We start from the raw sequence: 16,309 nt of genomic DNA, 5'->3' as shown, positions 1-16,309 counted from the left end.
ATTTTGCGCAGTACACGGGGTCGAAACGTCGACGCACCCTTGTATGTCTACACAATGCTTCTGATCACAGATTAATTCACATAGGATCTTGTAGCATATGTGAAAAACCATAAAGACATATCAAGAAATAATGTACCTTTCTATTCTACTTATTCACTTTTGCCGCATTTGAAATATATTGTATATACTATTTATCATCACATGTCACTTTATCACCACAAGTCACCAATATTTTGCTGTTTTGAACTTATGTATTACGACAGCCCATAATACTTTATTCCCTTAAATTACCAAATTGCAAACTTTTTATTGGTGTGTGCTTTTTTCCTCATTTATCTGATATCTGTTACATGTAATGAATATTTTTTGAACTTTCTAAAAGAAATTAGAAATTCCCGACAGAACCATTGTATTTATATAATACGCCCACCCAGGTTCTGAGGGACACCGGGTCACCCCATTATTTTTGCTCAAATTATATTTGTAGCAAGTAAAAGTGTCTCCAGTCCTGAATGCATGAGCCGTCTGCAGCATGTGTGCTTTTTTTGTTGTTTTTAGGAGGCCTCTGGTGAATCACAGGCAGGTTTTCCCAAGCTGGCCATTCATTTTGGATTGATTTACATCTGCTAATTAATTCCGTCACATGCCCCTCGCACAGAGAAGCTACCAGCTCCTAAATCACAGGCCCAAGATTGTTATAGTATTTTTTTTTGGGGGGGGGGGGCATATTTATTGAGCCTGGCGTCTAGGCATGCATTTTGGCCACCCTGAGAGATTAGTGAATACTCTTCAACGGGGAGCTGGTTTTGATGGCTGGTTAGATATTTTGGCACAAGAGTACTGGGCCTTTCACCGCGAGTGTGGCAGCTCGGGTCTAACATAGGCTGTGAGCGAATACAAGTATTCACTCTATTTTGTGTTCAGTGGCTGCCCTAGTAAGATTTTAACACCGGCATTTACATATTTTCTGGCCCTGATTCAGTCTTTCGTGGATCCTGCACCCAACAGGTGGGACCCCTTACACCTCAAATAAGAACACAGACGAGCCTGCTGCACTTCAGAAAAGTAGTGATACATTATATCTTTCATCTACAATTCAACTAGTTTTTGAACTCTTAAGCTTTTGCACATATTTTATCACTTAACATTACCTTCTCACAGTTTAGAAATCCCCATTGAATTCTCTACATTCACCCCAGAATTACTATTGCTTTCTGCAAAGCCTTTCTGAACATCTGCGCTATAGAAAAACAACAGACAGTACATTTTGTCAATCATTTTTTTGTTAATGGAAGTATTCTCCTACACAAACGTTTTTACTTGTGGTCGCAGTGTAGCAAACCCCAAACACAGCAGCTTCATGCAGTTGTGAATTTTTCACAACTTTGTGAGACGAATTTCAATTCCACACAGTCCTATATGGGGCCCAGTGAAATATTAGTCATAGAAAAATCAAAGGTACTAATTTCAAGTTACTACAGTAGCACAGTTGAAATGCAAATTAAACTTTTTTTATTTTCCATTACAAATAGTTGAAATAAATGGAAAGTGCCAAACAAATCAAGGGAGTATAAATAACAAGCATTGGCATAGCCAATAGGTCTCGCTTTTGGGACCTTATAAGTATTTAGTTATGCAGTACAATATCCTTGGTGCAACAACATCAACTGTTGCATGGCTAAACACTTATAAGGTCCCAAAGGCGAGACCTATTGGCTATGTCAATGCTTGTTCTTCAAAATATCAGCATTACTAGCTAATCAAACCGCAACAGTGAGACATGCCACTGCGCCAGCGGGGCGCTTCCAAGCCATATGTTTATTTTACTTGTTTAAAAAGAAGAGTGCGGACGGAAGTAGTTTGTTTACAGTGACACAGCTCGATGGGTTGAGCCTCTGTTTTTTGTTGTCTATCTATAAACTGCAGTTTGCCATTTTAGGTCTCGCCTGGCGAACGCAGCGCGAAAGCGCTGTTGCCAGCGAGATCTATTGTTGCTGACTTGCCTCGGAAGTAGGACAGGAGATGTGCACGCTCAGGGCTTTTGGCGGATTGGAGCATGTGTACGCGCACGTACAGTCACGCGGTGTGCACATCTCCTGTCCCCCTTCCGTCCTCGCAAGCCTCATGCAGTGTTACTTTCACTTTCCCTTCCCCCGTTGGCTCCACGGAGACAGCTTTTCAAATTGGTCTCTGTAATATGAAGACCTTAACTCAGTGCCTACAAGTCTTAAGTACTCCCAGGACATTCACGTACCTACATGTTAAACATATACAAAGCACGCGTCAATGTCTGCTGAAAGTGCCAAACGTAACAGGGGTCAATGACCAAGGCTATGGTAGCCTCCCGTTGCTGGCCCGTCAACACGCACCTAAGTAAGTGCTCCTCTCCGGCAATCACATCACACCTTGGCATCATTCACAAGTACCCACAACACCCCTGATCAGCAACAGCACCTCTGGGGTTCTTACCTCCGAGTCCTCTTTACACTGCGGCAGGGGTGGAAACTCAAGCTTCATATTCTCCATGTCCCCGAGCCTAGCTGGTGCGCAGGGTGGAAGAAAGGCGTCTGGGTTCAGCGGAGTGGTTTTGACGGTAATACAGGTGACGGCTCCCCGTGATCCAGCACAAGAGCAGCTAGCAATTCCAACTCAGCTGCCATGAGTCCCCGCCTTTGGGCGCCCTGGTGGCCCCCTCCCTGGGCCGCACGAGCTGCGCAGCACCCGTTCCAGTACGGCGAAGACTGCAGGCGCCGCCACTGGGCACGAGCCGCAGGCCACGCCGATGTGCACGCTCACGGCACGCCTACAACTGGCGCATGGTGCTCCCCTACTTTCCCTTGTTTGGAAATGCGCCCTCTCTAGGAGATGCCTCTTTTACAACTCGGAAACACCCTCATTGTCACACTCAGTTTATGCGACGCTGCCTCAGATAAGGGCTTGTGCAGCCGGGCGATTAATTGTTGAAATCGGCGCACGGCCGGGACACAGAGTCACCGATCAAGTTTCCGTGCATGTGGGGGGTGCACACAGGGCTAGTCCCTGCCACACACCGCAGACAGGGCACATTCTCTTCGTACTCTGGGCTGCAATGATTCACACACCTCCGGGGCTTCTATTTACGAGCAGCCTGGCCCCCCGAGGGAGAGATCACTGGGGCTGAAAGAGGCCTGGAGAGCACCCCCGCGTAATATGTGGAAGAAACACTCACTGTGTGGAAATCAATATGGACAGCTCACACCAGTTTCGCAACACAAAGCTACTGAGACAGGAGGGGGCGATTATTGGTGTACGTAGGATGAATGAGCAGCTTGCAACACCTGAGATTGTTCGCATGCCTACAGCGCCCACCACGGGTCCTCAGGGCACTTCAATAATGGGGATGGTTAATACACAGTTGTATTTAGCCACGGGACAGACACTCTTTCAGCGTTACACTCAATGTTTGATTTACTCCATTCAATGTAAATTTGAATGAAAGTAGGGTGAAATAAGGAGCTATAGAGAGTTCACTGATAAGGGGCAGAAAACCCTCCCCAACATTTCTACAAACTACGCACTTGTTGAATGGCCGAAGTACTGTGTAGAATATCTTTTTTCAGTGGCAGGTACTTCTTTCATACTGTAGCATTTATATAGCGCTTCACTCTTCTATGCTGTGACGAAGCGCGCAAATGTGATTGTTAGTTTCAATCTGCCATTACAGCGCCTCGATGTCAAACATGTCCAAGTTACCTAAAAGCAAGGCATTCGCGTTATGTCTTGCAAGCGCCCGTTTCTCTGCACTTTTAACCTCGGCCCCGAAGGTAGGTCATTAAGATTCACTGATTGACCGCCGATGCGGTAAAACATGCGCTGCTCGAGGGACTGAATTGCTGAGTGGCAACAAGCGAGGCCTCTCGGCACTCTATAACAAGCTAATCTGTTGACAGAGCGTTCACCTGTCTTTAAAGACAAAGAACGGATCGAAGAAGAATTCCACCATATACACGGGAACTAGATTACCGCCTCAGGGACTGACCACCGGACCTGGATAACTTTGAGGGCCTCCTGGTTACTTCAAGAGTGACTGGACCGAAGGTGTCGGACTATCAGCCCGGGTGCTATTTTACCGCCATGTTGTCCGGACTATCTGCACAAGCACTAGGTTACCGCCACGGGAACTGAACCAAACACATGGGGATAGATTACCACCCAGGGGGTGGATTACAGGTACAGGTACTGGATTACTTTGAAGGTCACGGAATTACTTTCAGGTTGAGTGCATTAAAGAGGTTAAACTATCCTCCCGGGCGCTATTTTACTCCCACGATGTCTGGACTATCTGTACGGGTGCTAGGTTACCGCCGCGGGGAGCGAAATAATACACAGCACTACAGGGGGTGGACTACTGGATTACTTTCAAGGGAATGGGGTTACTTTCCGAGGGACTGGACCAAAGGGATCTGGACTCTCCGCAGGATCCTGTTTCACCGCCACACAGATGGGTCTTCCACGGGCACCCGCGTTGCCTTCTCCGCCTCAGGGACGTAGTAACTAAATTATCCTAAATTGAACTGGTACCTAGAACTGGGGTTCAAGTTACCTCCAGGGCCACTTGGCCACAGTCCCGTTACCGCCTAGTTATTACATCAGTTACGAGGCTGACATCAAGGTAGGTGAATTAGCTGTCTGACACCCCCTCCCTTATGCGGCCTCTCCCTCTGTATTAACATAACTTTCTACCCTTGTACTGTCCCTCCTTTCCCTACACAGATCTCATAATTTACTTTCATCAGTCGATCCCTTTTACCATCTTCCACTCCCACGGTCTCCCTGTTAACATCCATTTCAACCCCACCTCCATTAATGTGTGCCTCATTTCTCTCAGCAATCTGCTCGATCCACTATTCCCCGGTCGCAACCACTCCCTTGGATCGCAGCGTACCTTCTAGTGTTCCTTCCCTTGTCTTCTCCTCTGCTGAACTTTAAGCCTCCAGAGGGAACCGGGTCCTCTCCTTTATTCTCGCCCATCGTCTCGGCCTCCCTCTTTGACGTTACTGTCCCTCTTCTTATGTTGCTGTTCCGACACGCTCGTTGTTGCTCCTTCCTTGGAACTAGTTACAAAGCAAAATGCAGTTGTCGGGTGTGAAAATGCAGCACGAGTAAAAGTGTGAGGGGCCAAACAAACAAAAAGCCTGAAATGCTCAGGAGTAATTAAAATTAGGTCAGAATAAACGTGCTGCTACAGATTAAAACGCTCATTTAGACTCCAATGAAAAACAAGCATTTGCAATGCAATGCAATAGGTCTAACAATGCCTTTTATTTATGTTTTTAAAAAGAAAACAAACATAAAAGGCATTGTTATTTGCAATGTCAATAGCTCAAACTCGCGTCAATGCGAGACCTATTGCATTGCAAATGCTTGTTCCCTTTTGCAGAACACGTAGACTGACTCCCCTTCAGCTGCTAATAGCAGTGTCTGTTATGTAAATATGAGAGTTTATTCAGTTTGCCGTTCACTGTGGTAATATTTACGGTGTCACCCTCCAGCGGTTTTATCCCTGAATGAATGACTGCAGCGCATCCAATCACTGACCAGGCACAGTATACCGAAAAAACAGGCTCACATAAGTCCGTTATGGTGGCTTACCTAGAGTCCAATATCAGATGTTACTTTAACCTCGGCATTCCTCCAGAACTATTTAAACTCGCACTCCCACCCCAGGTCTTGTTCGCCTTCCTAAAATGTTTGTATTCTGTAGTGGTCTTTGGCGCTCTCTTGTGGTGAGAAATTATAACACACCAAGGTACTAAAGTATATCCCATGGAGGCGTTTACATGAAAAGCAGCCGAGGAGCTGTGCTTAGCATGTCGGGTGGAGCGCTCTTCCCCCCCCCCCCCTGTGTCTACTAAGATGTGGAGCTGTTCTGCTCTCTCCCTGCACCGATGCACTTTTAACTGCCATGTGCCAGCACAGACACTCTTGCACTATACTGCATGGGAATTTGTGTTGTGGTAAGCATGATTTTTGTGCAGAAAGCAATCCCTTCCAATACAAAAACAAGCATTTGCAATGCAATAGGGCTCGCATTTACGCGAGTTTGAGCTATTGACGTTGCAAATGATAATGCCTTTTATTTTTGTTTTTGTTTTAAAAACATAAATAAAAGGCATTGTTATTTATAATGCCAGTAGGTGGAACTCTCGTAACTGCGAGACCTATTGCATTGCAAATGCTTGTTTCCCTTGTAAGTGTTTCTTTTAGGTTGATGTTAATATTTCTTCTATAATCAGCCATTTTAATCTAGGATTCATGGTGCCTTCACCCTTCTCTGTATCACTCCTTTGGCCCTGATCACGGCATTCAGTCACAAACTCACATTTGTGGCTGATAAAGGTTTGCAAGTCAGGCTTGAATTGCGCCTGATACATCAGTTTTCACCCGGGATTTGGCAAATTGTGCAGACTTTTTGCATACTCTGGACTGGTTAAATTCCTATGTAATTTGCATGTCAGGCCCGTTTCTGAAATGTCCACCTAAGAATCGGGCTTAAATGATACATCTACTAGCAATAATTAGTGTGTGCACAATTTGAAACTGATATCTTGTTAAGTTGTAAACTTACCCTTCAACTTTTCAACTCAGTTTCCTAGCTATTCTGTCACCCCACAATCTGAGGGTTCAAACAAGTGAGTGTTTGCATGCTTATTCTCTCTCCCTTTCTTGCTCTACTTTAAACGTGAGACCTTCAACCACCTAACATCATGGCTTGAGGATGCCCGTCAGCATTCCAGCTCCAACATGGTGATCATGCTGATTGGTAACAAGAGGTGGTGAGGGTGTTAATATAATGAAGATGGGGAGACGCAGCAATTTGTTATACTATGGCCAGGTGCAGAGTGATCCGCTGAGCGCACAGTCCCCTACCTTGGGCTGCATAGGCAACGGTCTATATTTATATTATTGAGCTTGCAAGGAAGTGTCCCAAACGGCATGGTTTGTATGATAGAAGTTCCAATCTCACAATGTGAAGAATACAGGCAAGTGTCTCCGTCGACTCGTAAGGCGAGTAAGGGTGTCATTTCACTCCCAAATGGCATGTGGGTATTGTCACGATCAGCTAGCTACATTTGGCATCAGGAAAGTATCTCCGTTCACCAACATAAAGTATACTAGTCTCTCAACCCACCAAAATGGCATGTACGAATGAATGATTGGTAAACATCTTTCAACTCGCAGCATACTGTTAAATAGTTTAAACCAAATGTATTGGTTATGGGGAAGAGTGCCCTCATCAACCTACATGGGCCATGGGAAAGAAATACCCAGACCTCTCCTTGTGTTCTAGACAAGGGTCTCTGTCCAACAACAACGAGCGCACAACCAATGTCCTTATCTTATATTGTGAAGCATATGAATGGGCGTTTCAATCCAGCAAAGTACGGGTTCAAGGGTTCCAGTACATCAACATGGAGAATACAGCAGTGTGTCCCGGTTTTTAGGTCTCGCCTGGCTATCGCGTAAGCGATCGCTCAGCGAGACTCTAGTAAGGGGCTCCCAAAAGTGCTCCCAAAAGCGGATTGCTTGGCGAGCACGCGCACAATCACGTGCATCGTGCCGCCATGCAATCCACTTTTGAGGAAGCGCTTCAGGCCACTGGCGCGTGCACTGGCGACGGGCGTGCGGTTACGCGCACAATGACGAGCAGAGGTGCCATATGGCTTTCCTCTCTCGTCATGGTGCCCGCACATCGCACACCACTCGCCAGCCAGCCTGCTTTCACTTTTGCGCCTCAGTCTTGTTGTACTGGTTTCCAGTGCACTGATACTGTTCACAGTTCTGCCAAGGCAACTTAAGGCCGTCCTTCAGCTTTGGATGGAGATTCAGGTACTAACACTGCCCCCCCCCAGCCCCCCTTCCTGTTTAACCGACAGTCTCCAGCAACCACGGAACTGGCGTGAGTTCAGCCCTTCTCTCACCTTCGTACTTCAGCTGACTCTAGTTACTCCAGCTTTCAGGGGTGCCTTCGGACAGTGCTGCAGCCGTCGCCCCCAGTTTCTTCCGGTGTGCACGAGGGTGATGAGCAGATGGTGCAGTCTAAATCCCTCACCCCTGTGAAAGTGAGGGCCGGAGTGCTTCTTTATGATTATACGGATGACGTACAACTGAGGGCGCATTAAGTGTGGTTCAATGTGGAGCCTGCACTGCTGTGTTCAGGCACTGAAACCTCCAGGCTCAGGATGGACTCATTTTCAGGCATGTTCACCATGAAGTTGCTGTTACTCCCCTATGAAACATGGCTCAACGAAAAACAGCAGGCAGGGGCCATGCAGGGCGACTACTGTCCGATATACGGCAACATTGTATATTAACAGCAAATACAACTGACATGCAGTGTGCATGAATAACTGTTTCCTAAGGTAGGTTGTGCAATAAATAATGTATACCTTGTCAGTAGCTTAGCAATTGGGTGAAGTCTGACAGCATGGTGGACATTCTCTTAGTTGTCTCACTCGTTCTTGGAAACCAGCAATTAACTAAAGCACTGGCAGAAAGGAGAACATTCTGTGGGGGAGTCTTCTCAAAGGTGTACGTTGCTTGCTTTCAGCTCTCGCTGTTTACTTGCAGTGGACCACCTGTTAAAGTTTCCCACCATAACGAGAAAAGTAGCTGAATCCTCAAACTTTTTCATTTAAATACCAGTAGGTTTAATTTCTAGCAGCCACTGCTGGCTTGTATCCACAGGTGCTTTTCAGGCCCTGGGGCCAGAGCAGAAGCTTATTGCCACCAAATGTTTTGGAGAGTATTGGAAGCCCATTTTCCCGTATATGATGAGACCCCATAGCCAGCATCCCTGTTTCTCCCCTGGAAGACCATCACAGCAGAAATCACCAGCCCGGATGAGGTAGACCAATCTCAATTGGGAATTGGCAGGCTGCTTTAGCAAGAAGACCACCTAGGTGATACCCTGCCTGATGGAATGACCAGGACTTCAGCGTCAGTGGAATACAGTCTTAAAGATATACACCTATTTAGCAGTCTGCAATTGTGGCTATAGTTACAGGTAGATCAGAAGTTCAATTGAAAAGTTGTTTCTTGTTTTGTTTGTAACTTGACTGCATTTAACAAATCTGTTCATAACTTTCCCAAAAAAATCAGGTTTACGTTTGGCAAGTATCATGCAGATCCCTCCAAAAGGGTGGTGCGGGAGTGTGTAAAAAGAGGCGGGGGCGGGGGGGAACCACCCGAAAAATAAAATACATATTTCTACCACAGCATTTCAGGGTCCGACTTCTTCAGGTAGTATGTGGTTGCATGGTCAGTAAATGCTTATACTACCCGAGGAAGACAGAAGCCGAAACTTAGTATTAAAACATATTTTTGTTATTTGGGTCCATCTTAGTTACGTCTTTGAAGTGCTGCGTCAGACGTGTGTAGACAAAGGTTATATGAAGGAGAAACATTTGGATTTCTAGGACAAACTCGTCCTGCTGTACGATTTATTTACATCATGGCACAGAAGTTTTATGTCAAGCAGGGGCACTATCGTTTCTAGTGACAACTAAACGAGACAGGCCATCTCCTCCAAGCAGTTGTCTTACACATCTGCTTTCAACTGTTCATTTCAATAACGCTTGTACCTTACCGTATGCAATGTACGTTCTGGGTAGCAATAATTTTTAGCGCCTGTAAGTGGCATGTGAGCGCTATAAAAACAACTTCTTCAATGCATGAATGATACAGAGAATTTACCATTGAAGGTTGGAGGTGGGTCAGCTAAAAAGGTACTCAAATTAGTTTATTTAAATACGCTTGATATTTACATAGTGCTTGGCATCGTAGTGTTTGTTTCTAAGCACAATAAAACGTTCACGTGCTTGGCACCAGGCAGATGAAAGGTTGGTTTCTCCTGTCAGGACGCGACTGATTGATCCGCAGGTCACAGCAGATGTCCGCAGCGAGCCGTCAAGTCGTCCGAGCACTCGAGCCCGCAAAAGTGACTTTTATTTCAGAAGTTATATGTCAAGCAGGGGCACTATTGTTTCTAGTGACAACGAAACGAGACAGGCCATATCCTCCAAGCAGTTGTCTTACATATCTGCTTTCAGCTGTTTTCATTTCAATAACGCTTGTACCTTACTGTATGTAATGTACGTTCTGGCTGGCAATAATTTTCAGCGCCTGTAAGTGGCATGTGAGCACTATAAAAACAACTTCTTCAATGCATGATTGATCCAGAGAATTTAGCATTGAAGATTGGAGGTGGGTCAGCTAAAACGGTGCTCAGATGATTTTATTAATCTTTTTTTTAATCATTGTGTGGTCGTCAAAATGACGAAACGTGTACAGCGCTCCTCGCATTCCAGCTAGATTTCTTCCAGGGGAATACGATTACGTGCATTCTACTTACATTACTGGTGATACCTAAAGTCCTTAGAAGCCGCCACCAGCATGTGAAACACTATATTCGTGAATGCACTAAAGTTCCTGGACACCATATTTCGGCTGCAGGTAAGGGTGAAAGGGGTTAAGCCAAGGGCAGGGTTCCCACCCACTCACTGTACCAGAGTTGTGTTGTTAATGGGGTGAAAGCATCACAGAGACTGGCACATCACTCTTTAAAGGTTGATTCACTTCAGTGATGTGATGGTTTTTATTCACTCCACAACGAAATATCTGAATTTGGTTCACTTCTGATTTGATTACCCACCTGAGTGTCTCTCCCAACTTCTATCAAGTATTCCATATTAGCTGCTCTTCCAAGAGCGGTTACTGTAGCATAAACCATACCTTGGTTTTGTCATAATAGACTTTTTGTGTCATGACAGGTAAAATAACAAGCATTGATATAGCCAATAGGTCTCGCCTTTGGGATCTTATAAGTGTTTAGCCATGCAACAGTTGATGTTGTTGCACCAAGGATATTGTGCTGGATAACTAAACACTTATAAGGTCCCAAAGGTGAGACCTATTGGCTATGCCAATGCTTGTTCTATATGGGGTACATTAGAGCAGCTAGCAGTCCAACATGATGACATTTCCAGACGAGTCTCCCAATCACTCCTCACTGGGTGTATGGACAAGTGTTCCACTGCACAAGGATGGGGCATATGTTCTAGTGTCCCATGAAGTATATATCTGTCTGTCCATAACTAGCATTCAGGACTTTATAGCTGAATATCCCAAACCACTTAATATCTTCTTCTGAAAGGGCCTCCACATTGGACATCTGGGCAAGTGTTCCAGTTTGCCAACATGAGGCATATACAAGGGTTACTATCAAAAGCGTGGCATTTCAGTACCCCTGCATAGAACCTATGCTTGTGCCACAGGTCATTCACAATGATGGTGACTATGCACCATCGGGGTGTGTCTGGACGAGTGTCCCTCTCTATAAGCCTGAACTGTAGGGACAATAGTTCTGATTAATCCCTGTGAGTGTTTGTGGACCAAAGTCTGGATCCACCAACATCAGGTTTTCATGCATGTTTTTCAAACTATTGAAATAGAATGTACAGGTGTCCCGACCCACCAACAGGAAGCATCTAGTCTTAGATCTACCAAAATATGGCTAATGGATTTTATCCCATTACCTCTAAATGAGTGTTCCAGTCTGCCACCATTGGGCGTACAAACAAGTTTTATGTTCAACTAAAGAATGCCATATAAATCCATATTGCAATCCACTGGTTAAGAGAGGCTGTTTTCTAAGCACTAAGATCTGAAAGAAGACTTTTTACTCTGGGTGACTGCATTAAATTGAGTGATTATCACCATGTAGTCACCCAGTGTAAAAAGTCTCCTTCTGCACTTCTGCTTATTCTCTTTTGGTGCAGGATCAACTTTGCATTAAATTGAGTGATTATCACCATGTAAAGTTGATCCTGCACCAAAAGAGAATAAGCAGAAGTGCAGAAGGAGACTGTAATACTCTTTATCACAAAAGTGATATCTCAAATGTGGTAGCACGCATTCCATATTTTGTCTCTTGCACATCAGTCATGCCATTATCACCTTATTAATTTATTGGCAGATTCATATATTACGGGCAAGGGCCAGTTGATGCCGGGAAGCTTTAAAGTTGTGAGTAAACAGTAAAAATCACAATATGAAATATTATAAAATGGTAGAAAGTATAATATAAAATTTAGAAACTGCTACATGGGGTGAACAGAGTATTCATGATGGGCAAAGACCACTACCCATTTTGATAGTTGCTTCCAAGAAAAAGGTATTTTACAGTTTGAAGCGCAGATGAAATGGCACACCTGGGTATGCTTTTTAAATCTTTTTAATATACATTTCTCCACAAAAAGTGTTCGCCACCCGAGATGGGCAGTTTTTGTGCAAGGTACTTTGAGGGCCCCCAAAACATGTTATAATGCATAATGGAGGCTGGTTTTAAGGTCTTTATCACATCTATGGGGAGCGCTTTAGCTTCATAAAAATTAGTCTTGTGTCATGGTTCTTTCTTTTGCCCTTGGTCAGCCTGGCTACCTTATATGTAATAGTTTTGCTCATTCACAGAGACTAAGAAGATTATAATATAAAGATTACTTTGGCACATAGTCTTGCTCCCACTGTAAATCATTAGTAACCAAGAAAGTGACTTTAAAATGTTGCATAGAATTTACTACATATGGGTACAACTACTACATTTGGAAAACGGGGACAATGATACCGGTCTTAAGGGTTGTGAAGATAAATACATATTTTTCATATTCTGTGAGAATTTCGCAAAACTCGAGGATTCAGGCAACAAGATGTGGCTAATCACAAAATTGAGTGTCTTCTGGAAATAACTCTGTATCATAATTTGTTTGTGAATTTGTGATTGGTCTTGCCAAAGACAGACTTTCAAATGGGGGCACACGATGTTGCCAGGATTTAATAATGATTATATCATATGGACTACTAAAAAGGCAGAAAGAGTAGTATGCTGAAGCAGAGGTCTTCATGGATAGAAGCCAACCGACGTGTACGATGAACTGTGTGTGCATAATAGTGTGGACTTGGTGGTGTCTGATAGATTGGCACAGATGGGTGCTTTATCACATTTAAGTATTGCTATACAATGTTTTAATATCCGATTGCATTGTACACATCTGTGCTGTTTTTCGGTCGTTGTGGAAGGGGGACTGCTGGAAGTGCATGGCATTGCTTAACTGCATGGGATTGTACCATGTCAGTATTTGTGTTTTTACTAGATGGTTGTTCAGGAACGTGGATAATTATGTGTTGTAGGTGTGGAACCTCACCATGTAATAATGTCGTTATCGGGTCCAGTTGGGTTTCTTTATTTAAACCCTTAGCTCAGTCCTGGGTGGTTGTGTCCCAGAGCAGTCAGGCTTACTCAAAGGAACAAGGGTAAAGCATCTAAAAATACCAAAACAGTCAATAAGTAAGAAACACAACACAATGAAAATCTCACACCAATTTATAGAATTAGTGTCTTTTTATCTTAAAATAGACACCAAAACGACAAAGATGTATGGAGGATAACCAGAGTTATACATTTTCAAAGGTAAGTACATCCTTTAACAATGCAATAAATTGGGGCAAGCGTTTTAGCAGTTAGTAGCCAAGTGGTTAGAACAGCTACTTCTCTTCACTTGGATGAGCCTCGACGGGTCGAGGGCCAGTCAAAGGGACCACTCGGGAACAAGGAGACAGTTAACTATCAGATCCAGCAGTTTTAGAGTCCTAAGTGCTCTTTTCTCCTTTACCATGGTCCAGTCAAGGAGTAATCCTGATGCCAGGGATGCAGAATGCTGAGCCTGCAGAAGAGGTGCGGTGAGTGTTGCTGGGGCCAGGGATCTTCTTCGGCCTCAGGACTTTATCTTCCACGTTGCAGCAGAGGATTCTAGTGCAGGTCCAGACATCACTGGTCTCATGGTTACATCAGTCTCAGTGGTTGCTTGTGGGTGAGTAAATATTTAATTTTTGCGTACCAAGGTCCACCTCGACCTTGGCCACTAGTCCAACAAACTTCGAGATTCCTTGGGAAGGTCAGGACTCGGTTGCTCACTGGGCACTTAAGCATCCAGCCACAGGCAGGATTCTTGGAAAACTGGACCGTCATGGAGTGCAGGGTTCCCTAGCATTTGGTGTTCTTCAAGCTTAGCTAGCCCTTGGAGTCACTTCTTCCATCCTGGTACAAGTGTAGCTCTTTTCCACAAGGGCACAGCAGGCACTGTCCTCTTTGCGGTTCCCTTGGGTGCAGGAGATCCAGTCCAGTCTTTGTGCAGCCTCTCTTTGCTGACTCCAGGGAGCAACAGGACAGTCTTTTCTCTGTCTTCTTTTCAGTCCAGTAGTGTTCTGAGGGCGGTGGGTCTGAGGTGCCACTTTTATGCCATCTCGTTTGTGAGAGGGGAGGACTCACTAGCCAATAGGCTGTAGTTTCCATGAGGCAACCCTTCCCACTTTACATCACTTCGTGGTGTTTTGGCCATGAAACAATGCTAGAATAACCTGCTGTACCTAAATCCAAGATGGTGCAAGCTTTCTTCCCCTGGGCATACCTCTAGGGTCTACCCAGCACATTTCTTCTTTTTTAAAACACATTTTGGTATTAATCAATGGCATCAATTTTGGTGGTTTCTTTACATTAAATAATAAAATAAACAACCAACAGTTTCAGGCATCGTTTCTTTCCAGCTACCCCCCAATCTTCTCTCCCCACTCCATGTCACCATTACGTGAACTCTATCTGTCTGCATAATTCTTTCTGGGCTGGGACCTTTTAATGTTTTTCCCATATCACGAGTACCCTCCATTGTTCCTGATTTCTGCTTCGAGTGTCCTGGCCATAGGGTGTATCCACTCCAAGCCTATTCCCTGGTAGTTTGTAATATAGCAAAATCTGACAGTCACGGGCAAAGGGGTGACTTTTTTAAAGTCACATTCATATTAAAAGGTATCTTAAATCCGATTTCAGCAATGAGTCTGGTTTAATCTAGCGATTAATGTGATACCTTGGAGTAATATCTTTGGTAGTGCCAAATGGAAGTTGGCACTTAACACAGTGGTTAGTGAAACTCTATATTAGTCAATGGGACTACCAGCTTTACTACAGTGAAATTTGCAATTTCTTGTTTTCGCTATCAGGGCATTTATAAACCCAAAAGGAACATGCCCTTCTTTCTAATATTTAACACTGTTCCTGGTGGGATACAAAGGCCTTTCTGAGGGGTGGTTTATTAATATTGAATAGGAATGTTATGACCTGCAAAAGGGTTTGTTTTGAAATGTCGAGTTGGAGGTTTTAATGCGGCCCAACTAGGCTTTTGTGACACACTTAAAGTCAGTGTAGTGGTAGCACAGTTAAGTGGAATTTAACTTACTAGTCCGTGTTACCTCTTGTACTAGGGGCTTATAGGTAAGTTAAATAAGCCTATCCGGTATTAGCTAATTGTACACATACTTTGGGGGTCAGAGCATATGCACTGGGACCTAGACAGAAGGGCCCAGTGCAATACAGAGTTGAAAACCTGCTGCATCAGTTCAAATTCTTGAAGGTTGATCATGCAAAAAGAGATCCTTTCCTACAAGTTGTTTAGTGACAAAATGACATACAAATTAATACAATTTGTTTACAAAATTGCCACACTGAGATGTGTTAAGTCCATCATGTCTTAGCAATCCAACAAGACATGCATCCTTTCATCATTGCTTCACATAGGTCAGTAAGTCTGCCATACTTTGCCAAAATTGAAGAGAAGGTGGTTAATACCCAATTGACAGCTCACATTAGTAAATACAGCTTACTTCACTCCACTCAATCGGGCTTTCGAACATCTTACTCCACCGAATCGGCTGGGCTCCTCTCCACCGAAATCATCCGCAAATATGTAGATGAGGGACAAACGGTTGCCTTAGTCCTACTTGACCTCAGTGCCGACACTGTGGTTCATCCAACCTTACTTCAGAGCCTGAGGAAAGGAGGTTTGGCGGACCCAGCCATGGAATGGCTGAAGTGCTTTTTATATGAGCGTAGTTTCCAGGTGTCTCAGGAACCTTACTATTCTAAAAGTATTAAGCTGAACCAAGGGGTCCTACAGGGCTCTACCCTCAGCCCCACCCTCTTTAATCTCTACATCACCCTTTTGGCAGAGATTATTGAAAAATTTGGGGTCAGTGTTGTGTCTTATGCTGATGACACACAATTGGTGGTGTCCCGAACACAAGATCATGAGAAGGCAGCCATCAATTTTTCGACGTGCCTACAAGAACTGGCGTCTTGGATGGCTAACAACTGCCTTAAGCTTAATGGTAATAAAACTGAAGTTCTTGTGATAGGTAAAGCTCCCACAATCTGGTCATCAGC

General features: G+C 44.4%; 1 protein-coding gene across 1 annotated transcript in view; it reads left to right on the top strand.

The window, feature by feature from the left end:
* Positions 1-16,309, top strand: part of RAB2B (RAB2B, member RAS oncogene family) — a 111,868-nt gene that overhangs the window by 33,479 nt on the left and 62,080 nt on the right. The window contains 1 exon segment of the mRNA XM_085646248.1: positions 6,720-6,812. Coding sequence (XP_085502374.1) covers positions 6,720-6,812 — 93 coding nt within the window.

Source organism: Triturus cristatus, chromosome 1_1 (assembly GCF_964204655.1).
Source record: "Triturus cristatus chromosome 1_1, aTriCri1.1, whole genome shotgun sequence".
In the NCBI taxonomy this organism is placed as follows: Eukaryota; Metazoa; Chordata; class Amphibia; order Caudata; family Salamandridae; genus Triturus; species Triturus cristatus.
This window is presented reverse-complemented; position numbering and strand designations above follow the sequence as displayed.